The 27,170-nt window shown below is 37.1% G+C and overlaps 1 protein-coding gene across 9 annotated transcripts in view; it reads left to right on the forward strand.

The window, feature by feature from the left end:
* U2SURP (U2 snRNP associated SURP domain containing) overlaps positions 1 to 25,818 on the forward strand; it is a 50,977-nt gene extending 25,159 nt beyond the window's left edge. For 7 of the 9 annotated variants that reach the window (XM_069025040.1, XM_069025041.1, XM_069025034.1 and 4 more), the window contains 16 exons: positions 515 to 558; positions 3,794 to 3,898; positions 5,085 to 5,151; positions 5,241 to 5,404; positions 6,530 to 6,692; positions 7,196 to 7,275; positions 8,266 to 8,353; positions 9,952 to 10,074; positions 11,000 to 11,156; positions 11,498 to 11,593; positions 12,199 to 12,265; positions 13,208 to 13,370; positions 20,704 to 20,814; positions 22,965 to 23,083; positions 23,864 to 24,040; positions 25,302 to 25,818. In XM_069025040.1, coding sequence (XP_068881141.1) covers positions 515 to 558; positions 3,794 to 3,898; positions 5,085 to 5,151; positions 5,241 to 5,404; positions 6,530 to 6,692; positions 7,196 to 7,275; positions 8,266 to 8,353; positions 9,952 to 10,074; positions 11,000 to 11,156; positions 11,498 to 11,593; positions 12,199 to 12,265; positions 13,208 to 13,370; positions 20,704 to 20,814; positions 22,965 to 23,083; positions 23,864 to 24,040; positions 25,302 to 25,440 — 1,863 coding nt within the window. In that variant the 3' untranslated portion in view covers positions 25,441 to 25,818. The remainder of the gene's footprint in view (positions 1 to 514; positions 559 to 3,793; positions 3,899 to 5,084; positions 5,152 to 5,240; positions 5,405 to 6,529; positions 6,693 to 7,195; positions 7,276 to 8,265; positions 8,354 to 9,951; positions 10,075 to 10,999; positions 11,157 to 11,497; positions 11,594 to 12,198; positions 12,266 to 13,207; positions 13,371 to 20,703; positions 20,815 to 22,964; positions 23,084 to 23,863; positions 24,041 to 25,301) is intronic. The other 2 variants (XM_069025042.1, XM_069025043.1) reach the window with 2 other exon arrangements.
* The last annotated feature ends 1,352 nt before the right edge of the window (positions 25,819 to 27,170 follow it).

A 27,170-nucleotide genomic window follows, 5' to 3' on the forward strand; every position in this document is an offset into this window, starting at 1 on the left:
AAGTATTTTATGCTACTTATGGAGTCAGTTTTCAAACTTTTCTTTTTGTGGAATATTAGCTGATAAAAGGGTAAGTATCTTGAAATCACAAACCAACTGATTTACATTTGTAAGAATTTATTGATTCTTTGAATTACACTTAAATGTTAGGGCTGTTTTTGTAAGACTTGGGAATAAAGTAATACCAACGTGATCCAAGTCAAATAGTTTAGAATCTTTTCATAAGCTTAAGAACTCCTTTCTTATATATATTCAGCATAGTTCCTATTCAGTGCCTCAATGTACATTCTGACAGGAATGTTCTGATACTTTGCAATTAGTGAACCTTCATGGTTCACTGACACAACCATTTGAATTTTGTGTAATTGCTTAGTTATAACTTCACAGCAGTGATTGCCTGCAAAGTTTGTGATAGATGTGTAGTATTTTCATTGCATATGTATATTTTTGCTTGTTACTTGTTAACAATACTCACATATTCTATGTTTATTATCTGATGTGACTTCATATACAGACTCTGTCGCAAGCCATAGTCAAAGTGGTTATCCCAACAGAAAGGTACATGTTTTTCTTTATTATTACTGATCTAAATATAGAAAATTTCCCCTTCGGAATTTTAAAGAAAAATGGTGATGTTGTGGAAAAGGTAATGGCTTGACTGAGCAATGGTTGTTTTATGACACTTAAAAGAAATGTGTGTGGTTTACAGTCTTAACTATTCTTGTCTTATGAACTTTTTTTTTTAAGTGAGAGTAGACTTAATTAAGTAATTATCTTTTGCATTTAATTTGAGCACTAGAGGTAGATGCAGGGTAATTTTGTGAGTGAACACTAGGGTGAAATACTGTCTTACAGACACAGCATAAGTCCTGACATAAACCTCTGAGTACAGAGGATGCAGCTGTGCATTTTTTCTTTCTTTTTCTTATTTTTCTTTTTTTTTTTCTTTTTTTTCTTTTTTTTTCTTTGTTTTTTTTTGACTTGCACATTTTATAACCAGTTCAGTTGAAAATCACTTTTGCTCTCTGCTATTTTTTTAAATGCAGCTGTTAATAATTTGTCACTGAAAAATACCCTTTTGTATTATTGCAAGGATTTTTTACATTTTGGTCCCTATCACTGTTCCTGCCTTCACGCTAGTCTAGGTGTACTCTTGCTCAGTTAAGCTAAAGCCTTTTCCCAAACATAGGAACACAACACTGTTTTAAAAGTAAAGAAGCACAAAAGATTACCAAATTCTCTTTGACATTGGCCTTGGTGAGCAACACCAGCTGAACTGTCTGCGGCAGCGGGGGACCAGGAAAACATCATGGGATGGATTGGGAAAGTATACAGTTTTTGACCAGACATTGGTACGATCGGCTCCAATAAATGTGGTTTTATTATAAATGAAAAACCTTTTTTTTGTTGGCCAACTTAAGCTAAATGACATTTTAAAATAATGCACTATCGCTTTTTTACTACACTGTCTTAATTGTCACAAAGTCCCTTTTTTCTTTTTTTTGCGTGGGGGGAGGGGGCAGAAAGAGATTTGTGAAGCTGGTTATAGTGCATTAACAAACTTGTCAGTACATGCTCCAATGCACTGTATTTTTGATGGAATTTTAAGACAGTACAATTTTTGTTGGGTAGAGACTTGAATAATTTGGGTGACCAGGAGGAGTCTTGATTTGAGAAACATATTGAGTAGTAGAACAAGTACTTGTGAAACTGTACAGTGCTCACAGAGTAGGTGTCAAAGATGTGTCCATTTTATTTACTGTAGCATTTTAAAAGCCTGTATGATAAGAACTCATGTTAAATGATTTGTATTTGAAAACATTTATAATGATTCTTTTCCTGATAATTTTGGAAGTTGCCAGTGATAATTGCTAAGACCGTTACACAGGGCATCCCATCATACAGAAATTTTGACTGACTTTGGTGGGATAATACATTTAATTATACACCTTTAATTAAAAATTTTCAATACCATTTTTGACATCCCATACTTCTTAGTATTTAGTAAACGGCAAACCTTGAGTGTGTTTAATCAATTGTTTTTTCTGAGAAATTCACTTCCAAGTAGTCATCTCTTACATAACAAAATTCCTGTAACAACCTCTTTCAGATACGGGATGAGCTGAATCTGTTTTCATACATCGGAGGTCTTCACAAAGCAGATGTTCTTGTTCAGGCATAAGCTGCTCTTACACAACTTTATTTTACTTGATGAAAGAAAAATTAGATGAAAACCAATGATGATTTTGCAGGAAGCCAGAAGTGATCACACTGGGTTTACCTTAAAATAAACGAATGCTGTAATAGCTCAGAGGCTTGAAAGATAATTGTAGATTTCTTTCTTGCTGATGTTTTCAAATACTGTTCATATAACAAGAAGAGTCTTGCTATTTAGACTTTCAGAACACTGCTGTAAATAAAATGGCTACAGAATTGTTGAAACTATGTCCTCTTTGCAATGTTTCTGGGATTTTAAAAAGGAAGATTGAACTGGTAGCTGTTTGATTTTATTTGTGTAATATTTGAGGCAAATGTAGATTCAATGCTAGATGGTTCAAAACAACACTTGCAGATGGCAGGGATAGGTTTCTATTACTATGCTTTTAAGTTGATTTTTTTTTTCATCTAGTGCATATATCTGTGGCAGAACTTGGAATACTCATGGTAGAAAATAGTCACCTCATTGCTAAGAAGTAATAGAAAGTTCTGCAACTTTACAATGTAGCAATTACAGGATTTCAGTAATTAAAGAAGAGCTAAACGGAAATCTAATGAATTACATGTAAAGAACCAATATCCATTTGTTGCATCTAAGAAAACAAATTAAACAATGTAAAAATTGGTATTTTTTTTGGCTTGCATCACATTCAAAGGACACGGTGCTGTGAAGCTTTTGTTGTATGTAGGTAATCTATTTTAAAAAGTCAGTACCCTGTTCCATAAAATCCCAAAGGGCTGGAAACTGGCTATCACTGTTTTTTATAAAGCTTTTATGACTGTCTCCTGTTAGCATGCTTAGAAGTGAATTTACATTTTCAGATGGGACTTGAGAAATGTGCACTTCACATCCGCTTCTTGCCTGTCTCAGGATGTAGTGCTGAATGAAGTGATAACAGATTTTTATTTTTTTTAAATTGTGATTTGGTTCTCATGGGTGTATGAGGGGGAGGGAACATGGGATGGTTATGACACAAAATGATGGACAGTTGTGTTCTATGCCAGTCGTTGAGTCTTGACCAAAAAGAGATTATCTAAATTTAATAAAACGATTGCCCTGTTTGGCATCAAGAAGGCTATTTGCTTTTCCTTTCATACTTGAATAGTTTGAAAGCTGAATGCAGATTCTCTTGAATATGTGTGTGTTATTTTGGGCATAATATTCAGCCACTTGTTCCCCTGTAGAACTACAGCTAACACTTCAGTCTTATTTCTAGACAATGTAGATGAGGGCTTAGTTTTTGATAGTTAATTGTACTTTGGTGTTCAGGTGCCCCTATTTGTGTATCAGGCTTCTGCTAAGCAAGACATGGTTGTAGGCTAAGCCATGGAAATTCAGGAAGGAGGTCTCTTACTAAATTCTTACTCCACCACTGCTAGGCATGGTTTGATTTTTAGAATGCCAGTGTCTGTGATGCAAAGCTATAATATGTTCCATGTTACCTTATCTTTTATGCAGATTTCTTAACAATACAGCAAAATAATCTCCTGCACAGTTGTAGTATCTTAGGTGGAGTGTAGTTTTATATAGTGTTAGGTCTGAATCAATTTTTCTTTAACTGTGTTGTTGTTGTAGGAATTTGCTCGCTTTGATACATCGAATGATAGAGTTTGTGGTTCGGGAAGGGCCCATGTTCGAAGCCATGATCATGAACCGAGAAATCAACAACCCAATGTTCAGGTGCTTATTACAGTGCTTCACTTGGAACTAACACCAAGCTGTTTTCACTGATGTTAATATTTTGTATTCTTGAAATACTAATAAGACTGGCTTTTGCTGTATTTATCTTTATGTGCAGATTTAAACTTTACAAATTGCACCAATGACTGTATTATCCTTTTAAAAGGAAGAATGCATTTTTATTCCAGCTGTTACTAATGTGTACATATAAGTAAATAAAATAGTACACACACACTATGTAATACTTTCCTAAATATTTAAATAAATAACATTTAAACATATTCTTCTGAGGGATTCACAATCATCAGTGGAAGCAGTAGCATACATTTTGAAAAAAGAAAAAAATCCTCCCCCCTTCCCCAAACCGACAAACTCAATGTAAAGTCCACTCTTCCTGGAGCCTAATTTCTAACCTTTAGCAAGAGCTGGGAGGAATTTTTCTTCTATATCAGTGCAAATAGAATTAAACTTCAGCTGACATAGGGAAGTTTTGAGAATTTCCAGCACTTGTCATTAATAGAATAAAAAAGGATCAATTTCCGAATTTCTTGTGAAATGCAGTCTCTGAAAAGGTTTTCAGGGAAGTGCTAAATGACCTTTTAGCAGTGTTTTATTTGCAGTAAATTTGAAGTGCTTCATTATGATTTTTATATACAAGGTGAGAAAATATGCAGGTCAAAATATCCTGGCCATTAAAAATGGGCTGTTTGTCCCCCATATCCTCCATCTGATATTGCCAGTGTTGTGACAGACAATTTACTGCTGGAAAACTTGAGGTCATTCAGTATTTGATGAGTCACCTCACTGTGTAAACGCAAGCTCCTGCATCACTTGTGCTGAGGTTGCAGTGGCTCCTGTAGTGACTCTGCACTGATTCTTCTGCTTTGCTGTGAGGTTGCACAGTTGTTCTTTCTCACTGTTTGTTCTGCTTTTAACTTCTGAGCAGTGCTGTGCCTTTGGGGAGTTCTGCTCTCTGCAGATTGCATGTGTGTGTGTGGAGCAGTTGCACATACTCTGCGTGGCTGTGCTGTGGGTGTACGTGATTTCAGCTCCTTGTGTTCACTCTGCAGCTGAGGTGGAATTCTGAACAGGGTTTGGTTTTGGTTTTTTTTATTGCTTTCTTTGAATTTGTGTCAGTTCAAAATTTGTAAAATACTTTGTGTCTTTTCTTTCTTCTTTGGTTTAGGTTTTTATTTGAAAACCAGACTCCAGCCCATGTGTATTATAGATGGAAGCTTTATTCAATTCTTCAGGCAAGTAGAATTTTAGTGATAATTCATAGCTTCAGGCATAGTGAGTAAGATAACACCAAAGTAAAAATACTTTTGCTTTTTTTTCGTAGGGGGATGCTCCAACCAAGTGGAGGACAGAAGATTTCCGTATGTTCAAAAATGGATCCTTTTGGAGGCCACCACCATTGAATCCATACTTGCATGGGATGTCAGAAGAGCAAGAAACGGAAGCATTTGTGGAGGAACCGAACAAGAAGGGTGCACTTAAGGAAGAGTATGTACTACCTGTGATTTATGGTGCTGCTCTGATAGCTAGTCTGCCTGGGTTTACCCATTGTGTTTCTATAGTTTTAATGTGTCATCCCGTAAGTTGTCGTGCTTGTCACAGTATTCAGTATATGTCAGAGTAAGTGTCTCTTCACCTCAGTGCTTCCGATCACACTTGTTGATGTGTTCTGGATTTGGTTCGATTTGTCATCACTGAACCTTTCATGCCAACTGTTACTAACCTTTAATTTGAAAGGGATTGGGAAGCTGAGTGTTCTTTCCCATTTTCTGTTGCTGTCTGTAGGTGACGAAATGTAGTGCTTTTCTCAACATCATTATGACCTCATGAGCTAAATAGTTGCTGTAATCTTAAACTTTACTGATGCTGTTCATCAGAAATTAAAATTGGGAGCAGCTGTTAATAAACAGGAAGAGAGATTATCAGAGTTCTTTGCTGTGAATTGTCACTGTGCTGGAGATGGCTGTGGTAGTGGAAATGGAGACCTCCTTTTCTTAACTTTGCTGCTGTTGTTACCAGTGTGTTCCTAGCAATTTTCCAAAATGTGTGGAATTCTTTTCTTGTTTTATTCTTCTCATCGTAGTTACTATACCAGTCATGCTTCTGGACGTTTTAATACACAGTTTGTTTCTCATACCTCTTTTGGAAAGGCTCAAAAGGAGATTCTTTTAAACATGTTCTCTGCATATGGAGGTCAGGGAAAATGTGAAGTAATTGTTTATTTACTAGTTTTCTGAATTTAGTGTTTCTTCTTCTGTAGCAGAAATGACTTGCATGCTTTAGATTTATCCATTTGGTTTAGGCCTAAGCTAAATCCAGAAAGATAATTACTTTATTAGAGATACTGATGTGCTTAATTAGGTATTTCTCATCTATTTTTCCTTGATTTCTGTATGTAATCAAGACTTGAGTGAGAATTTTTTGCACTTTATGTAATATGGACACAAAAATTCATGAACCATTGAAAGAACTCAGGCAAAAGAATATAAAAATACTGAAAATGGCTTTTCTTCTAAAGATGGAAAACAAAAAAACCATTAAATGTAAAGGCCCAAAAGTACTTTAGTACAAAAGTAGCTTATATTGACAGTATTAAAATTCCTGGTATTTCAGACAGAGGGACAAACTAGAGGAAATTCTGCGTGGATTAACACCTCGGAAGAACGATATTGGTGACGCAATGGTTTTCTGTCTAAATAATGCGGAAGCTGCTGAAGAAATTGTGGACTGCATTACAGAGTCATTGTCCATTCTCAAGACTCCTCTTCCTAAGAAGGTGTGGAGATTTTCAGTAATCTTGTACCTTGGGGGAGGAGCTCACTTAGCACGTGCATGTAATTTACAAGCATTATTTCATAAGTTTCAGATAGTATTGAGGCTTTATACTAAAAGGTGGACTTGAATTTAAGTATGATCTCTTCTTGTGGAATTTTGTTACGTATTTTTATTCTTTCTGGAGTTGCTTGTAAATAATGTTCTGCCTTACTGTGAAATTGAAAAGATTGAAATGATCTGATCAGATGAGGCAATTTAAACTGGAATGCCATGATTCTCCTTTGTAATGCTGTGGGAATATGTTACAGTAGTTAGTTCCCTATAGCATAAGAGGGGGCTAATTGTGTCTTAGCATGTTTATTAATAATATAGCTGTGCTACACTTAATTCTAATTAGGTACTTCCGGACAGGTTAAACTATCTTGTATTCTTTGTGTGAAAATGCCTTTATTTTCAGGATAATTTAAATTGGAGTCATCTTAATTTGACCATTTTTTATTGTAGATTGCAAGATTGTATCTAGTGTCGGATGTGTTATACAACTCTTCAGCTAAAGTTGCCAATGCTTCCTACTATAGAAAATTGTAAGTATAATATTTTAGGTGATTGGTAGTTAAAAAAATCCTTCTTGTATTCATCTCTGTATGTACATCTCTGGATAAATGTGGTTGTAGAGAAATTTGCACTTCTCTGTGCTACTGCTATTACAGACTGATGGTATTTATATCTGTTTGCATGAAAATGTAGCATGTTGGTAATGCAAAAAATGTATGTGCCCTATGCAAGGGACCAAAGGTGAGAATACTTCATGTGCCTCTTGACAGAAAGAGCCTGTGGATGATATTCAAGATATGGTACAGCAAATAGTTCAAGCAAAGAAGTAAATATCTGAAACAGATTTATTTTTACTAAAATGTGGGAGGGTTAACTTTCCATAAACTTTGGACAAGGTATAAGGGGATATTACGTACTTTTTTTCTAAGGTGTGAACAGAATTTAGGAAGAATGTCCAAGGGACAGTATCTTTGTCATATTAAATGTTTGTGTCTAGTTCTGGAGTCTCTCTAATGTTATGACAGCATGGTGGGAAATACTCAGCATGTTACAAAACTCTAGTGGTTGCAGTTGATGTTTCTTGTTGCAATGTGTCTGTGTTGCGCTGGTTTATTTTTTGCACATTGTTAGAAGCTCAAGGGAAGCTGGGCAGCTGTTGCTCACAGAATAAATTAGAATACAACCATAATTAAGAATTTTTTAAAATTTCAGATTGAATTTTGAGACAATTCTTTCATTCTATTTAAGGTTGTAAAACTCCTTTTATCGTCCTCCAATCTTTCCAGGGTGTATAAAGAGACTGCAGCAGATGTGAAGATCTCCCTTCACAGTTCTGTTGTTGTCCAAGGTGATTTAATATATAGTAATCATATTTGCTTTATAGTTCAGTTCATGGCTACTGTAAGGATCAGAATCTTGTGCTTTTGAGTCCTGTGTCCCAGGTATTTTCATGAATAATGTATGTCCAGAAAACATATATTACGAAGTTTAACTAAAGAAATGTATATGTTTAATTCTAGTTTTGAAACAAAATTATGTCAGATATTCTCTGATCTCAATGCTACTTACCGTACAATACAAGGCCATTTACAGTCTGAAAATTTCAAGGTATGTATTTCATTGTTATTTACATGACATAGAAGTCATATAAATAGATATTCCTGCCCAAGAGATTGCATACTATGATAGGTGGCTTAGACATCAAGGTCCCTAATTAGACTTTAAAAAGAACATTTTTGAAAGGTTTTCTCTTTTGCAAAGATAACCTTGAAATTAAGGAAGGAAATGAGCATCTGCCAGCTGAAGTGTACCCGTAGATTTACAGTTGTGGAGTTGAGAGGATATCTGTCACTTGAGTTGCAAACAAGGCCTTCTAGCTTTCTTACTGTTTTTGGGCCAGCTGTATTTCAAATTCAGAAGTAAACTTGTGTGGAAGTGCTCAGAGTGGAAAGAAACTCCTGGGCAGAACAGCACAAAGTTACTTTTAAACATTTTTTGTGTCAGGCTTTATTTTAGAGTTCTGATAAGCAGTCTGACCATGGGTAATTGAGAGTGATTTTTGAGGTCAAATGCTCTCTGCTTCTCATGCTTGACGCTGTTCCTTCTGTTTCTGTGCTGCCCCTGCACTTCTTTTTTCTTTTTGTTTTTCAGTCAGAAGCTTTAAATACAAAGCTTACAGTGTAGTTAGTTTTTCTGTATTAAGGTCTTCATCCTGGTTGTCCTCAATCCTTCTGCTCTCAATTGCTCTAGATTGAGAATCAGCTTTAGTTATCTGCTATTTTAAACCTTTGTTAAATTATATGATAAAGACAGGCAGATTTTTTTTAATATATCTACATCTTCAGTTACATTTAGTGTGTCAAACTTGAACTGAAACACATCTTTTTAAATGTGCTTTTTAAGAAGAAAAACCATAAAATTATTTGGGTTGGAAGGAACTTTTTAAAGATCATCTTGTTCCAACCTGCTGCCGTGGGCAGAGACACGTTTCACTAAACCAGGTTGCTCAGATCTCCATCCAGCCTCGCCTTGAACACTTCCAGGGGTGGGGCATCCATAACTTCTCTGGGCAACCTGTGCCAGTGCCTCAGCACCTTCACACTGAAGAATTTCTTGATAACAGCTAATCTAATCCAACCCTCTTTTCTGTTTAAAGCCATTCCCCCCTTGTCCTGTCACTACCTGCACTTGTAAGAGGTCCTTCTCCAGCTTTCTTTTAGCCCCTGTGGATGCTGGAAGGGGCTCTTAAAGTCTCCCCAGAGCCTTCTCTTTTCCAGGCTGAACAAAATGGAAGTAGGAACACAACTTCAGTTCAATAATATGTATAAGACAATGTTAATTTTAGTTATTTCATTTTACAAAAAGATATTTTCTCTTACATTTGGTGGAGGCACCTGCTTCAAACATTGGGGCAGAATGAAATTTACTATCAGGATAGAACTGGCAACAGCCAAAATGGATAATGTAATAGGAATTTAAAGGGAAAATGAAACCCAAGTGAGATTTCTTAAATTGTAGTTCCTATATACATATTTTTGTAAAATTACCAGTCTTGCCCAGCATGGTATCATTGCAATATACTTCAATATGGAACTACTTAGGAATAGTTGTCTACAGTAGTAGTCCTCTGTGGTCTATTTCCCATCGAAGAAATAAATTTCTTGAATACAAATGTTTCAGCTTTTTTTCTTTCCTCTTGCTTCTAGCAACGAGTGATGACATGCTTCCGAGCCTGGGAAGACTGGGCAATCTATCCAGAACCATTTCTGATCAAACTACAGAATATTTTCTTGGGACTTGTAAATATCATGGAAGATAAAGAAACGGAGGTAAGTGGCCTCAGGATCAATGCTAGCAGATGGGAAAAAGTGTGTTAATATAAAATAGGGCTGGCAAGGATTATTTCGCTCTGTCTTTTAGGGTGAATAAACCTGTCTTTCCTTCAAGTCCTTGCTCCTAAACAGAGGTGTAACATATTTTCAAAAGCAAATACTGTTTAATCTGTCTATGACTTTCTTGCTTGTAGATTAGGTGCTTTGGTGGAGTTACATTGTGAAAGTGTTTCAGAGCAAAGACTAGCGCAGAATGACAGGTATTTCCTTTGTGTTGGAAATACTCTGTAATATCTCTCTCTGAATTCTGAGTGGAGTTTCAGGCATTGGAACTGTGTGGAAAGATGCCTTCCAGAGCAGTGGGAAGGAGGCCTGTAGTATAATTGGAAGGGGAGCTGATTCCTCTGAATGGAAGAGCAGGGTGAACACACACGTATGAAGGACAGTGCCTGTACCTAATAAGTTAGAATACACAGCTGTATTTATAATTTGCGTGTTCCTTAAATTGGTGTTCCTGCTAAATAGGCCATTTTTGTCAGTTGTTAATTTTGCTGGTCTTGGGGAAACTTTCATATCAAGTAAGTGTGATTTATCTGACTCTAATTGGCTGATTTTGAGCTAAACCTCAACTTTGTAGCTCTTCTTTTGCATATAGGTATTGGAAAGCCTATTGACCTCCTTCCAGTACATTGTGGACAAATTCTAAGTTCTTGCCTATAATTTTTTATAGGAAGATATTGTTGTGTTATTTACTCTAGAATAAGCAACTATACTTGTTAGCAAAAATTGTTGAAGTAGATATTTTTGAGGCTTTGATACTTATAAAAGTGCTTCTTTAAAAAGAAATTATTTAATAATTGGAGAAGTAAAGAAAAGCAATGTAAATTTGTACTTGAAATAATTACATATTATTTGCTTTCAGGAAGTACCGGATGATCTTGATGGTGCTCCCATTGAGGAAGAGCTCGATGGTGCTCCACTAGAAGATGTGGATGGAATTCCTATTGATGCTGCTCCTATTGATGATCTGGATGGAGTCCCAATTAAAACACTGGATGATGATCTTGATGGAGTTCCTTGTATGAAATGTTTCAAATTGAATCTTCAATCCTTGATCTTTTTTTCCTGTGGAGTTTTTAGAAATACAGCCTAGAACTGATCTGGCATGTAGCTTTGTAAAATGTTGAGTTGATTAATTTCAATTTGCTCTACTGCTTTTAGGTAGTAATTGCTTCAGAAACACAGGAGGTGTCTTCTGACGTTATACATGTTGGGATGTAAAACCTGGTTTCTTTCTTTGCAGATATTAACATTGTATCATCTGTTTCATTATTTAATTCTGATTGTTATCTTAGTACTTTTCCGTTTCAACTTCTAAAGAGCTTTGTAAGTTATTTTTCTGTGTCTCTTTCTCCACCAGTGGATACAACTGAAGATTCAAAAAAGAATGAGCCTATATTTAAAGTTGCCCCTTCGAAGTGGGAAGCAGTGGATGAATCGGAACTGGAAGCCCAAGGTTAGTTTTGAAAGTATCTTTTCTGAAGTAAACTGAAACTATAATATCACTTATGGAATGATTATTTTCAGCTGATCTGTGCTAAAATGCTAATGGCATTCATGTTGTAACATAGTGGGATTTTCTGTTGTAACTTGTTCACTGAATTTTTAACCAAAAAGGCAAATACTGTATTCTGTTGCAGTTATTCTACTTCAATAACCTATCAACCTTTAAAAGTAATTTCCAGTTCATTAAGAATAAATACTGAAAACAAAAAAAAAATCTGTGTTTGTAGTTGGCAGTCTTTTAAAATCTTGGTTTGAAAGATAAATTTTATAAACGGACAAATACTTGCCTGCTTTTGAAGGATTTACTGAAATGTGATATGCAACGTGAGCGAATAGCTCGGTGAATAGTAAATATTCTGATAATGGGCTGGTTTGAATATTTCTGTGAAACAGAAAGTCTGTATTAAGTGCTAGATGCTGGTAAGTTTTACCACATTGTATTTCTTATTATATCTTATATACTATACATCTTATTATAATTATATTACAAATACTAATTTTCAGATCAAGTGGTAGCTTTTTTTGTTGTTAAAATTATCCTGCTATCTCTTCTAGCTGTTACTACTTCTAAGTGGGAGCTTTTTGACCAACATGAAGAATCTGAGGAGGAAGAAATTCAAAAGTAAATACTTTTCTATTCTGATGAAAACATACTTATTTTATGTATCTAAGGTTGAGTGTCTTTGGAACTCCTTATAAGATAGATATATATTACATGAATAGAACAAAAATGAAGTTTTGGAAGTAGGAAAATAAGAAAATGGAGAAACGTCAGGATTTTAGTGCAGCATGCTTTCAGTCCCCATGATTTTTTTCTAACATGACAAATTACACCTTTTGGTAGAGTTGTTATGCTGATTTGAGAATTTAACATCAAATAGTAAGAACTAAGGTAGTAGAATGGATATCTTCCTATCAGGTGTATATAAATATATCTAAACCTCTGCCTTTTGCTTCTGAGACAAGCACAGCGAGTCATGTTCTGAGGTGTTTTGTTGGATGCTGGTAGGCTCCCTGCCAACAGAAGTTGGTTTTGAGTTGTCCTTGAGAACATCTGTTAGTTAATGCTGTAAATACTTCCTGCATTGCATGGAGTCCTGCAGCACTCTAGTGGCCAGCCTGGGAATATAATTTTGGGTATCTGCCATTTCTCAGGTTTATCTCCCAAAAGCAAAAGTAGTAAATTTTGTTCTTCTATTAAACTTAATATACCTGAAAAGCTCCATTACAGCACTTTGAGATTCTCCTGAGGGAATGGGTTTGTTCAGTAGCTGAGGTAGATTTGTATTTGATGACTGTAAATTTCATTAATTATTCTGCACTCTGTTTCTGTGAAAAGTGTAAATTGTGTGAGTAATAAAAAATAACAACAATTTATTAAATGAGAAGGTTATCTGTCTCCCAGATGGAGACTAATTTGTAACTGCAGACTTTTACATAATCTAACTTAATATATTTCAAAACTAGTAACTAATCATAGAAACTAAGTAGGAGAAGTAGTACATTTCATATATACTTAAAGTACCTGTTACGTCTTAGTTAGTTCTGTATGTTTTCTGTAAAGTCAAGAAGAGGAAAGTGAAGATGAAGAAGACACTCAGAGTTCTAAGTCAGAAGAACAACACATGTATTCCAATCCTATTAAAGAGGAAATGCCCGAATCCAAGTCATCAGTCAAATATTCAGAAATGAGTGAAGAAAAGCGTGCCAAACTCCGAGAGATAGAGGTGAGCATTGGGTGTTTTGTGCCACCCTTCTGGACCTTTCCAATTGTCACCCCACCCTGAGTTCTCTACATATGATAGGGAGTTATTTTTACCGAAATAATTACAGTCCTGTTATATAGTGGGGTTTTGTTTTAGTCTGGTGTATTTTTGTAAAGGTATATTTGTTCACACCCTCACATTGCCTGGTTTTGACTTTTAAAATAATGCAGGAAAAAACGAAAAATAGAGTCAGGGGATATTGCATGCTGAGAATGACTGTTGCTTTTTAGAACCACTAGTAGCTTTAGATCACTTGGGTCCTCATACACTTTCCTCCCCTTGGGCAAATGGGATTAACTTTTGGATGTGGCCTTAGTCCTCTACCTTTCTTGTTTTCTCTGTTTCTTGCCTTGAAGTGTCTGTATTTTATTGCATTTAACAATGTCTCTTTTGACAGTCTCAGCTGTCAAAGAAGTAGATACAACTAACCCAGGTAGTTGTGGAATGGAGTATTTTAATTGAAGCCCTACATGCAGTTCGTAGGGCTCACTGGTTGTTCTCTCCTTTCTCCAAGCACAGGTGTTAGTGTAGCTGTAAAGCTTGATCAGCAGAAATTGTTACGTCTTTGTTCTGGCTTCTGATCTTGTGCTTGACTGAGAAAGTGACTAGAACTGGAATTTAGCACAAGCTTTGTCTAGCAGTGAACCCTTTCTGATACACACTGCCATGCAAAATCAGGTTTAAAATTGTATGTGACTTTCTGGCTTGTATTCAGTATTCAAACCTGGGGGACATTGAATACCAGAATTCTTGTAGCTTCTGTTCAGTGCATTAAAATGATATTAAGAAGCTGCTAAATACTTATGGCAGTTGTAGCATCTCCAAATGACAGGTTATAATCTGAGTAATGTTTTGAAGGTGGAATTGTGGCTGCCTACCTGTTTATTCTATAATGTGCTAGTTAGCTAAAATCAGACATTAGCAAAGCCCTGTAATATTCTTCTAAGATGTTCAGCCAATAATTGAAATGTCACAAATGTTGTTTCTCTCAAATAAGCCTCCCTTTAACTATTCAGATTTTATTGAAATTAATAGACTCTCACTAAGCACTTAGAAACCTCTTGCTTTGTGCAGCGGTTTGAAAGTTCATGATATATAGCCATATTAAGTGAGTAAATTCTGAGTGTGAGAAGCTGAGTGGGATTTATGTCTGACCTGACTCATGGTGGCAGTATTTTTGTAGAAAATACATGATGTTAGACTAATGAAAGTACAAGTGAAACTAATTCTCATGTTTCTGTAATATTGATTGTAGCAGTTATGGAAAGAGCTCCTTTCAGATTGAGTATCTGTTTTACAGACCTTATCTTGGCAGTTGTGGAAGCAGATTTGGCAGTGATTTGCTTTAACCATTGTCACTTTTACACTGCACAAGTGTTTTAAGTTCTTTCATCAATGTACTCTGTCAGTAAAAGTTTTAGGTGGCAAATACCTGAGTTTTTCAAGTGCATGTTTGCATTTTATTCTTTTTGGTAAGTGAATTACCATCTTGGTTTTACACTTTTGGAACTGCCAGAAGAGGAGAACAATTTTTTTCCTTTTTGAGAACATTTCAGACACTATGTAGGAGTACTTAAAATTTTCCTCAAGTTTGTAATTGACAGGAAAGTACTCCCTGTACTACTTCAAAGCATTCACACTCATGGTTTCTTCTTAGTATGTACCCAGTCCCTGCCAAAGCCCACATCCATTATTAATTTCAGGGAAGGGGCTGAGGAAAAAAACAACCAATTACCAGCTTTAAGAATTATGCCATCTAATATGCACTGTAAAAAAACGTTGCGTAAAATATTTGGCAAAAAAATTGGTGAAGTCTGATTCACTAGCTGCACAGTCTACACAGTGACTGCCTGGGAAGCTGAGAAACATTTTTTCATGCATTTTTTGGAAATTCATTAATAGAGCAACAGTTCTTTCTCTTGGCACAGTTAGTAAATTAAGCTTGTTAGCTGGAAGGGGAAAGTGAAGTAAGAAACAAACTTTGGCCTCAGCCATCACATCAGAGGAGGCAATTTAGTAACCTTTTGTTTGCCTTGCCTCATACCCCTGTTAATCCTTCTGAAGTGTGAATTCTTTCCAGAACTTAGCAGGAGCAGAGGCTTTCCTGTAACACTGAAGAACAGTGATTTCTTAACTGTTTAAGTATGGAAAGATTGGCACTTTGCTTTGTATTATAACTTAAATTTCAGAATGGTCTTTATGGTGCTCTGTGCCTTTCATCCCTCGGGGACATCTAAAAGGTGTATTCCTCTTTGTAAAGAGACCTTGGTGCTATGAAGTGGTAGAAAAATGGGAATTTTATTATTTAAATTGTTCATTAAGCATGTTCCCTTAGAGTGTACAAAAACTCACGGACAAAATGAAGCAGTGTAGTCCGCTTTGTACCTTTCTCTAAGGTATCTTACTTCTGTCTCCACCTTGCTGCACAAGTTTTGATAGTCCTACTCCAACAAACAAAAAAGCACAGCACAGGCTTCACCTGCAGCAGGAGGCAGGCTGTTCATAAGTCCAGACATATCAGTGCTTCCAAAAAAGTTAAACAGGATTTTAGTCCGTCTTAGTATCTGGCTTTACTCACCTTTGTGTTGGCTACATGAGACCTCAAAGCAGTGTTTGACTGAGGTAGGAGACCAGTGGTGTGGAGGGTTCCTGCTGGGCCTTTCTGCTGGGACCCCCAGCTTCAGGAGGGGCAGGATTGGATCCTGTTACATCATCCTGTGTCTGTGCTCTGTCAGTACCTCGCTGCCCCCTGCACAGATACTCCACACCAAACGCCCCCTGCCCCCTCATGGTATTGAAAGTCCAATTTATTTTTCTACCAAGCGCCAAAGAGAGTTTCCTGGATGTCACAAAGGAAAGGTGGTTACCTTTGTCAAGAAGTTCCATACAGTTTCCATTATTTCTTTCTCTGGATTATGGTGCTTAGTATGCAGAATACTCAACTTTTGAGTATTTGTTTGTCAGGTCACAGGAGCTGTCTGTAATCATCACTGAAACAATATATAACCCTTTGGTTTTTGCAGTCTGTGGAGGTTTCTGTAGCTGGCTCACTTGAGGCTAATGCAAAATGGTGTAAAGATACGCTATTAAGTATCCTACTGATTGTGGCTTAATAATAACAGATGAGACAAACTGCCTTTTGCTTAACCAATAGTTTTGCTATTTATAGCAGTTGTTCCTTTGACGATGATGATTACTCAGAAGATTCTGGTCTGTTTTAAATCTTTGACTCTTATTTCTGTTTTACAAAAGCAAGGAATTGCTTAGCTCCAAGACTCTTGGCAACCTGTGAGTGTGATGGAGCGTGCCAGAGGGCTCTATGGCAGAAGAGATACCTCACGTGTGTATATCAGTACATCTGTCATCTGTTGTTGATAATATTGTAGCTGCAGAAATTCCACTACTCATAGACTCGCTGGAAAGATCAAGCTTTCAAAGAAATATTTTGCTCTGCTTCTGGCAAAATCTAGGACTTGTGACGGCCATTGTTGGTGCAAGACTATTCTGAAAAAAACCAAAACACTTTGGTCTGTTTGGATGTCTGTCCTGTCTGTATCTAATCAGTCTATACTGAAGTGCTTACATTACTTACCAAGCAGAAATTCCTATCTTTCATCAAGTGTCTGGTGATGAGCTTCCTAGTCCATCCTAATATGTAGCATGCAGCTAATTTATCTCAAATTAGTTATGTTTGAATGTGGCCGCTTGAAGTTGAGAGGCTGTGTAACTGTGGAATAACCTCTTGTGAAAAAGCCTTTTTGCACTGAAGATCCTGTGCATGGTCTCAGTATCAGCAGAAGGTTAGAAAACCAAGAACAGTTTTTGGAAGCAGATCAGTTTTAAGTAAGGGAGGCTTCTGACAACACACCTGTTGGTATCTAAATGGAAAAAGCAGAGCTTCGGTTTGCAGCAGTCTGGTTTCTCTGAGCTGTGGTAGCAAAATGTTACCCGTTCCTTTAGCTTGCTTGCTTCCTGGGTCAGCTGTAAGCAAGGCCTCAGCTTCTAGCTAAGGCTGAACACTTTAAACTCTCCTCAAATGGGTCCAATGAGAGAGGGAGGAAGTCTCCAGATGAGAACCAGTAGACAAGAGGTATGCTGTGGAGTGTTTGTCTTGAGCTTGTAGGAAAAAGCTCCTCGTGTTAGTGAGAAATGCACTGGAGCATTAAGTAGGGATTGCTCATAGCAACTCCAGTGATAACTTGACACTTCTGCATTGCAGTCTCTGAAGACCAGGAACTCTGCTCTGGGAGGCTGCTCTGTCTAAGGAATTAGAATTGCAAAGTTTGGGCACAGGGATTTGAAACATTTTCCCCTTCCATTTTATCATTCATATTACTGACTTTGGGGATAGTCCAGATAAAAGACAGTGCATTTATTCCTAAAGATGAACAGGCTTAACAGTTCTTGTCTGTTGAACAAGAATAGTTAAAAAACAGCCAGTGCATTGAGGATATATTAGTTCATTCTCAATTGCAGGTTTATAAAGTGAAATGCTTACAAAATTCATCAATTAGATGCTTAAGCAGATTAAAGTCTAAGTATTAAGGATCTTTCTCCTGTGGGAGTATCTTGAACTGTGTGACAGGGATATGAGCATCCTGTACTCTGCATGGAGAGGTCGTGAGAAGAGTGTTCACTTTGGCCAGTATACAGTGAGCAGTGAAACAGTGAATGGAAGACTCAGCCAAGCACTGCAGCTGGTACAAGGGAAGGGTGGAAGGGGGGGGGTGGCCTCTGTGCTTGGAGTGCCGGAGTGGATGGAAGAGCCTGATCTTTCTGTAGTGAGCTGTTGATACCATCTCAGCACTTTGTAACACTTAGTCACCTTTTCCAGGGGACGTACTCATTTCCTCTGCTCACAGCATCTTTTAAAATGAGTCAGTTTACATGGGTTCAAAGGGAGACACACAGATTGTGTGGAGGAGAGATCCATCCATGGCTGGTGTGTAAAAGACCAGAGCTGTCTCAGGAAACCACATGATCCTACCATAGCTGGAGTTTGGGGAGGTGTTGAGTGAGATGTTACCATAGGGTAGGCTTTTCCTATTTTCTCTCTTCTCGAGGCACCTGCTAATGACCACCTTCAGCGCCCCACTCCACCCACAGTTTCTGGATAAGCTATGTGCAAATAATTCCTCTTGCCATTTTAAACCTGCTGCCAGCAGTGGGTTGTATGGCATGCATGTCAGCAACTTTTGCATCCATTTAGCTTATTAAATCAGGTAAAGCCTGTTGTTGGGATTCTTAGTTTATTTTCATCTCAGGTTTCTTTGGGCTATAGACTTAGGCTTCCTTGCTTTCTAAATATCATTAAACAGAGACTGTCACAGCTTTGTTGGCTAAAACTGTAAAGAAATAAAATCTGATGAGGATGGAGGGTTTCTTTGGGCTTTGTTGGTGTGAGGTTTTTTTGTTAGTTTTGTTTTTTTAAATTATCTGGGTTACTTAGTTGGGAAAAAAAAGTCTTATGGGCACATTCATGCTATGACAGCCCAAGAGGCTTCTTGGATCAGCTAAGCCTCCTCTGCACTCCTCCTGTTTGGTACTGAAGATGCTGAGCAGCTGATAACCTTGGAGTTTACATGATGGTAGGGAATGCTATTCTGATTTTTTACCAGAACAGGTGGTACACAGTTACACTGAGTATGTTTCCAGAAGGTATTTCTGCCTTTGGAACTCTGCATTTGAAGGGGGGAGAAGAAAAACATGCCTTTATTGAAGGTGGTATGTGACAAATGATGATGACAGTTTTCCATTGGCTGAATTGTAAGAAAAAATGCTCAACTGCAGGGAGAGCAGACTCTGTAAGTGAGGGAGGGAAGCAGAACAGTTGACAGAAATTTACTGTGATATGAGGTAACTGCTTTTTTTAAATTTTATTTCTTTTTCCCCTAAAGCAAGTTGTTCCCTTATATTTGAGACTAAAATAAAAAATGGTGTTGGCATAAGCTCTGTAACTGAAGGGAAAGGGGATCCTGTTCAAAATAGTGTTATCCTTGCTTGGATTTTATGTTTCTTAACATACTCGTGATTAGTTTGTTTCTGTGATACCTTTCCTTTCTGTCAGTAATTGGAAGGGCTGATTAGATCCAGTCTGCTCGATTTTTGAGAGGGAAGGAAAAACCTGTAGAGTTTGATTTTGTGACTACTTCATATTGGGGAATTGAAGACCGTGAGAATAAGAATCCTTTCAGATAATCAAAATGGACACAGTTGCAAAGTCTTTTCCTTTGTGTGTTTTCAGTGTGGAAGACTTAAATATTTTTAAAGAGAAAATAACTTTGTGTGTTTGCTAAAAATAAAACCTCAAACACTGGAAAAATCTACTAATGTATAGGATGTCAGTATTGGAACAGGATGTGCAGGAGGGTCCGAGCATGAACATTTGGAAGAGGGCTGACAAATACAACCTGAATTATTACCAAGATCTTCCTTCCTTCCCCAAAAAAGAGACACCTTCTCCTCCAAAACAAATTGAAGGATTGTTTGTACAAGGACATGTCACTAGGAATAAAGAATTGACAGATGATAAGAGATGTGAGTGAAGTTTCATTATGTGAATCAACTTGGAGAAGGTCTTAGCTCATCGATACCAAAAAAAAAACCAACCCAAACCCAAAAAAACAATCCACAAAAAACCACGTGGAGAAATTCTGACATATGCTTAACTTTGTGACTCTGCCGGGGATATTGCAGCAAATTTAGTGTTACATTTAGCAGCACTTGGGAACTGAATTCGGTTGGTAAGCTTGTTAGCACATGAAAAAGTATTGTGTTAGTAAAAATCAGTTCTTTCAAATCAGCCACTCTGTGCAAACAACCCTGAAGAGGAGATGCATTGTTTTATGTCCTAATTATGTCAGTCATTTGATTTTAACATTTAGGGTTAATGCAAAAAGGCAGTTCCTGAAGGAAACTTTGAAGTAGACAAGAGAAATTGAAAGAATGTATTGACACCTGCAATAAATGATTTCATTTTGAAAGAAAAAAAACAGATAATGACCCAGGAAAGACCAGGGTGCAGTGTGGGAACAGAATTTAATAGAATAACAGAAAAAAATTCCCTCTATTTTTAGTTCTTACCATGTCTGTAAACAACTGCAGGTGCCTGCAGATAAGTGTGTGGTTTTGTTACTTTGATCCAGTTTAAATAAATCTGGTACCTCTGTGCACAAGCTTGTATAGAAGGAATGAAGAACACAGATTATAAATCATGGAAATTTCATTTTCAGCCACCTGCCTAACTGGATAAATAATAAGCCAAATAATCTAATGGTCAGTATTATTTTCACAGCTTAAGGTGATGAAGTTTCAGGATGAGTTAGAGTCTGGGAAAAGACCCAAGAAACCAGGCCAGAGTTTTCAGGAACAGGTTGAACACTATAGAGACAAGCTGCTCCAGAGGGTAAGAACTGTTCTTTATGTTAGCTTCTGATTCTGTGATAGGCTTTTATTGAGTTGATTGAATGTAAGGTGGCATTAAGCATAACAACACATGGTTCTTGTTAAAATACTACTGTAATGTCAGACTGCGTGTTTAAGTCCAAGTGCTTTCAGCAGAATACCTACAATCTCCTTTTTTAATCAAAATACTGTAGTGTTTCCCCCTTTACATCTGGGTGTCATAGAGTGTATAGAAACCTTAGAGACCACTCTTGGGTCTACTGCATGAAGCAAACTGTTAGGTGTGGGAAAGGAAGGGGACAGCTCTCAGTTGAAGATGTTCATCAGGCTTCTCATTTTGCTTTTAGTAATTGATCTCTTGTGCTAAAGGCTTCCCAAGGAAGGGAGAGAATAGTTTTAAGCAGCATATCTATTTCTGATTCTCCAGTGTCTTAAGTTTCGTGAATAATTCCAGCTCATCCATTCACCCACATGTGACTAATTCTGTACCATGACCATTTTTAGTAGTCCTATTTGGACTATGAAGTCAGAGCGATTTTAAAAGTTAACATCTTATATGTGATATGATGTAATCTCCAACCTTTGAAACACAATGATAAAACATAACCTCTTTGGACATTGCATTTAGTGAGGGAGGATAAGTGACAGTTGCTTTTCTGATCTAGTTTCACAGCCTGACAGATCAGTGATGAAATTAGGTACCCGTGCAGTTCCTTGGAAGCTAAATCGAATAAGCAGTTTCCACGAGGGCTTTTTCTGTCACTTGTTATTTGCATTATTTGGTGCTCAATATCTGACTCATTCACAGTACCTTGAAGAAAGAGACTTGTAAAAATTAGGTAAACCAATCCCTGAAGGAGATGTACACATTGCAAGTTGATGTTAGCAGTTAAGACTGCAGTTAAGACTTTATAAGACTTTTATGAGTAACTTTCTTTCTAAATGTAGTTGTATCATAAAACTTTCCACTTTCTTGGTGTTTCCTGTAAAAGAAATTATTTGTACAGTAAGCACAGAATGCTTAGTGAGACAGTAGCTTAAACAAACAGAAATTGATAATAACAATCTTGATAAAGTTTTAGGTGCCTTGTGTTGAATGAGTTCAACCAGCTCACTATATTTTGGATTTTTAATAATTGTCTCTTTCACTTTCAAGAACGAAAGAAATACTTAATGATAATTATAACCATTCTTTAAAACCATAGTAACTGTTGTTGAGGGAATAACTTCATCTTTTGCTTTAATGCCACAATAAAGTTAGTTTTTATAATAGTAATGTAATACTGGTTCTGATTACATTTCCCATGAACTTGGTGGTTGGTCATTCTTTTTTGTCAACCTTACAATAAGCTTTCCAAGAGTAATTTCCCAGCAGCATTGTATATTGTTTAGAGACTAGAAACTTAGAGCTATTTAAAATACCAGGATGAAATACATAGTTATGCTATCAAACCTGGCACAGCTTGAGAGTGCAGTGATTTTAGATTATTTTTTGCCATGGAATGAATTTTCTTTAATGATTGATCAGTACTAAAAACCACAGCATCTGACCTCTGTGTTCAGACTTGCTGATGAGGTTTATTTTTGTATAGTTAGTCTTCTGTTTGACAGACAGACTATGTGTGCTCAGGGTATATATTTTCTTTCAGAATGGTCGTGTTGACCCCTAAAAATGGACTATAGTTGTTTGTTTTTGACAGAGTAGATGTTATTGCAGAATCTTGTTTGTATTTTTGTTTTGTCTTTAGATAGCCTCTAGTTATGAGAGTATATAAATTTTCAGTCTGGATTAATGAGGCTGAATGCCATATGTTTTAAGTAGAAGGAGGTTCCTGGTATTCTTCCATGTTTAGTTTGGAAAATCTATTACAGCTGTAATATTTCCCTGAAATTTGTAACATTGAAGACTGTTCATTTCCAGTTACTCAGATATTCTCACACAGGGTGACATCCCTCATGTTTTTGCTAGTGTTTGTGCTGTGTACCAAGCAGGAGCAAAGGGCTGAAGAGCTGGGAGGGTGTGACCATCAGTTCAGATCGTGTGCTGTGTTCCATCGGTGCTCACTGCTTTTATGCTGTTTGTGATTAGCTTGATTGCCTCTAATAATTACTCACCCTTATCTGAAATCATGAATGCTTCTAATAATCTAGGAAAAAGAAAAAGAGATGGAAAGAGAACGGGACAGAGACAAAAAGGACAAGGAAAAGTGTGAGACCAGGTCCAAAGATAAGAAGGAAAAGGAGGAATGTACACCAACACGAAAAGAGAGGTATGGCTATCCTTGGAGTAAAGTGGAGGAAACCCTAACAGTGTCTTTGTAGGCAGTGGCAGCCCTGAAATTATGCTCTATCATGCATCTGATTTTAAAAGAAAAACACAAAACCACAAACAAAAAACAAAAAATCCAAACAAACCCCATGCTTTGACTAATAAAACATGCTCCAAAGCGTTAAAGGAATTGTCATTTTTACTCTGCCCCAAGGGAGGAACCATTTCCCCTTTGAATCGAGTTGTCCTTTGGCTCATCTATGCCCTGAGGAAACATGTTAAAATGATGACCAGTTGCAAACAGGGTTAAACTGTCTTGTAGCAGTGAATTGTCTGCAGTGTCTCAGTCAGGAAACTGTCCTGAAGACAGACCACAAATGATATGCAGTGGTTTAAATGTTACTCATAGTGCAGATCCTTCTGAACAGCTGGGTTTGGGGTAGTTGATTGGACACTGATCTTCTAATACTTGCATAGCCAAACTATGCCATGGTTCTAAGTGTAGCTATGGTAAAAGGCCTTGCTTTTCAGGGAGCTGTGACAGAATGTTTTTACACTACAAAATGACTCACAGGCCGTAATTATTTTCAAGCAGAGAAAATCTGTTGCACATGTTAAACTTGATTTTTTGTTTTAATAATAAAAAGCCTACTATATCTTAATTACTTACAAGTATCTGACATCACATTGGCTTAAGAAAATCCCTGCAGAAAGAAACAGATGTTCTTACTGTCCGTTTTCACTCCCTGTGTGTGTGTGTGTGTGTGTGTCCCATGCCCAGGAAAAGGCGGCACAGTGCCACCCCCAGCCCGTCCCGCAGCAGCGGCAGCCGCCGAGCCAAGTCTCCCTCGCCCAAATCGGAACGCTCCGAGCGCTCCGAGCGCTCTCACAAGGAGAGCTCTCGCTCCCGCTCTTCACACAAAGATTCTCCCAGAGATGTCAGTAAAAAAGGCAAAAGGTGAGCTGGTGTCTTCTCTGTTTCAGGAAGCTGATGGGTGTGTTTGGCTGGGGTTTTGGGGGGATGTGTGTTTTAGCAGAGCACATTTGATACTCCGGTTTCCTCTCACAGTGCTCTGTAGTGCCTGCTCCTCATTAATACCTTTGGACACTGGGGTTGGAAGTGTACACAGCCTCCTGCCCTGACAACTCTAGACTCTGCTCTGCTGTAGTTTTGTTTACCCGTTTCCTGGGGATTTTAAGAAATACGGCTTTAAACTAGAGCACCTTGCTTTTTATTTTCAAAGGAAAAGTCTTCTGTAGTCCATCTAAAATTTCTATAGCCCTTCTATAGACCCTCTCAAATTACAGTGACCATGTAGCCTTTCACTGAAGATTAGCTTACATGAAGCTCCTCACTCCCAGTTTGTTTCTTAAGGGGAAAAAAAATTAGATACTGCTTATGGGGTTTTGTTTCCAAACTAGGTATTTCCTAATCTCCACTCTGACACAAGTATTTGTCTTTAGTTAATGTTAAACTTGAGGTGAAATTTTATTATTGTACTAATGTTGCTGTAACTTGAAAGTTCACCTTCCACTTCTTTTAGAGGTATAGAATATCTTACTGATATAAAATTCCTCAGTCATGCTGAGAAAAATTCCTTTGATGGTGTTGAGGAAATCGTAACACAAATCTACAGTATTCTTGTGCTTATATAAATAAGGATTTCAAGTAAAAGTAGAAGAGTATTTGAGGGGTTTTTTTTGAGTTGATATGATGCTCATTCAGTTTTCATTATATTAGATCAATATATTAAGTTTGGGTTAGATGACAGTAAATTTATTCAGTGTCCCTTCTTTTTCTGTGGAGTTGCATCACAATCTGAAGATGTTTGATGAAAATCAGAAGTATTTGACTGTAACACAACTGAACATAGTTTTTCATTTCTATATGGACATAAGCTGCAATTAATATAAGAGCCAAGGTGGTTGAGGCGTATGTGAAAGGCTGTGAATTCCTGATGTGGGTTTAAGGACATGAGTGTGTTATTTTTCCTGTGGGTTCTAAGCACTGAAGTTAAGCCCAAAATTGTCTCAAAACCTCATAATGCAAAAATGGCCTTTTTCTCAAAAGCAAGATAGCATTCAGTTACTTTCCTTACTAGGGAAAAATATTTTCTACCTTGTTTGGCTCAATAAATGAATACAAATAACATCAGGAAAAGGTGCTTTTAATCTATTAGTATTTGCCATAAACCTTTTTTTTTTTTTTTTTTTTTTAGGTCCCCATCTGGCTCCAGGACACCCAAAAGATCAAGAAGATCACGATCCAGATCCCCTAAAAAGTCAGGGAAAAAATCCAGGTCTCAGTCCCGTTCTCCTCACAGATCTCACAAGAAGTCAAAGAAAAGCAAACACTGACAATGTTAATATTTTTTATGATGCTGTCACTTACTGGAAATGCGGTTTTGTTTTTGTGCCTGAACAGTCTGTTTAAAAACAAAAAAGCATTCCTGATTATTTTTTTTTGTGAATGCACGTGTATACTCATGAGTATCGGCATCTGTAGACCTGTCATTGTTTTATATTGTACAAAATATCTTCATTGTGACTATTTCCCAAAAGAAACATTTTTGTGTTTAGAAGTTTCATCAGAAATGTGTGTAACTGATCTGCTGGCAGTAGTGATATTTTGTTTTTAGAACGTTGTGACATAGCTGAAATAACCCAAATGTTCCCCCTTTTTGTAGCTTTGACAATTTGAATTAGATTTCAAATAAAATCTGAACAGAAAACGAAGATGTTGTTTTCTTGCCCCACTGGTGGTCCAGATCCCTAGGGGAGTGCACAGTTTGTTTGGAAGTACTGTGTATTTCAGACAGACTGTGGTGCTTGGATGGTTCAGTGTGGCTCTGTTCCTGTTCTCACTGGTCTGGCTATCCAGATAAAAGCACCTTCTGAATCCAGTGAATGGGGTTTCTTTCCTGCTGTGAGATTTTACTGTAAGAAGAGTTGAACAGTCTGGTACCTACCCTGATAAGCTTTACAGGTAAATCTTTGCTTCCTATGTCTCCATTTTAATCGCAGGGATATTTATAACACCACAGTAATGTTTTTGTTTGTTTTTAAAAAAGGGCCTCTGCAAAGACACATCCTCTGGGGTGTGTGTGTAGCATATGTGTGATGTCTCAGTAACAAGCCACCTTTGTGGCACACATGGGGAACACTAAAAGGACAGCAAGCCTGAAGCTCTGTGACTTCTTAAGTATAGATACAATAATTGCAGCCTTCAAGTACACTCTTGTTTTCTAAAACTGATTTTTACTGCAAAAGGAAAGCTTTTACATTATTTTATTGAATTTATTCCTCTGTTGTGGAAATTCTTCAGGGTGGAAAAAATTAAATTTTGTTACTTATTTATTAATATTTTTGATTCAAGAGGCTGTTTAACTTTTTTTTTTTATGTTAGGCTTTCCCTTCTCCAAACCTGTTCTGTGTGTTAGGCATTGATGTGGCTTTAAATTGCATCACCTTAACCATGCAACCTTTCTGTGGGTGGGAGAGGGGGAGGGACGAGAAACGGGGAGGGTTCAGTGTTTATATGTGGAGGCGTGGGGAGATTGTAATAAAAATATAAAATCAAAAGGGGTCTGGCCTCTTGTGAACTGTTTGTGAAAGCAAAAGCTGTGCTTAACTGCAGGCACGGGGTGCTGGGTGATGGCCTGCTGTTACATTGGTGTATCCACAGGCTTCACACAGTTAGAGATTTGTAAATGTGCTGGGGAAAATCTTCTGTTGGACATGTAAATAGCCTCAGTGGCTGCACTTCCTGAAGCAGGATCTGAAAGGTCTTACAAAAAAAAACCAAAAACCAACATATTTTCTCTCTTTTTTTCCTGATGAGAGACATTGTGATAAGATTATATAAATTGTTGCATATGTGAGAATTAAGTGAATTAAGTGGAGAATTCTCTTTGCTAATGAGAACTGTGAAGTGATCTGGAACACTGAAACTATGGAGAATGCATGCATACTGTAAAGACTTTCTTAGAATGAGTATTGAATAGATGCATTGATAATGAGAAAAGAATACACCTTTTATCTTTTTGTAATACATTATAAACAATCTGTTTTAGAAATATGCAGAGGTT

The sequence above is a fragment of the Aphelocoma coerulescens genome, chromosome 9, assembly GCF_041296385.1.
Source record: "Aphelocoma coerulescens isolate FSJ_1873_10779 chromosome 9, UR_Acoe_1.0, whole genome shotgun sequence".
In the NCBI taxonomy this organism is placed as follows: Eukaryota; Metazoa; Chordata; class Aves; order Passeriformes; family Corvidae; genus Aphelocoma; species Aphelocoma coerulescens.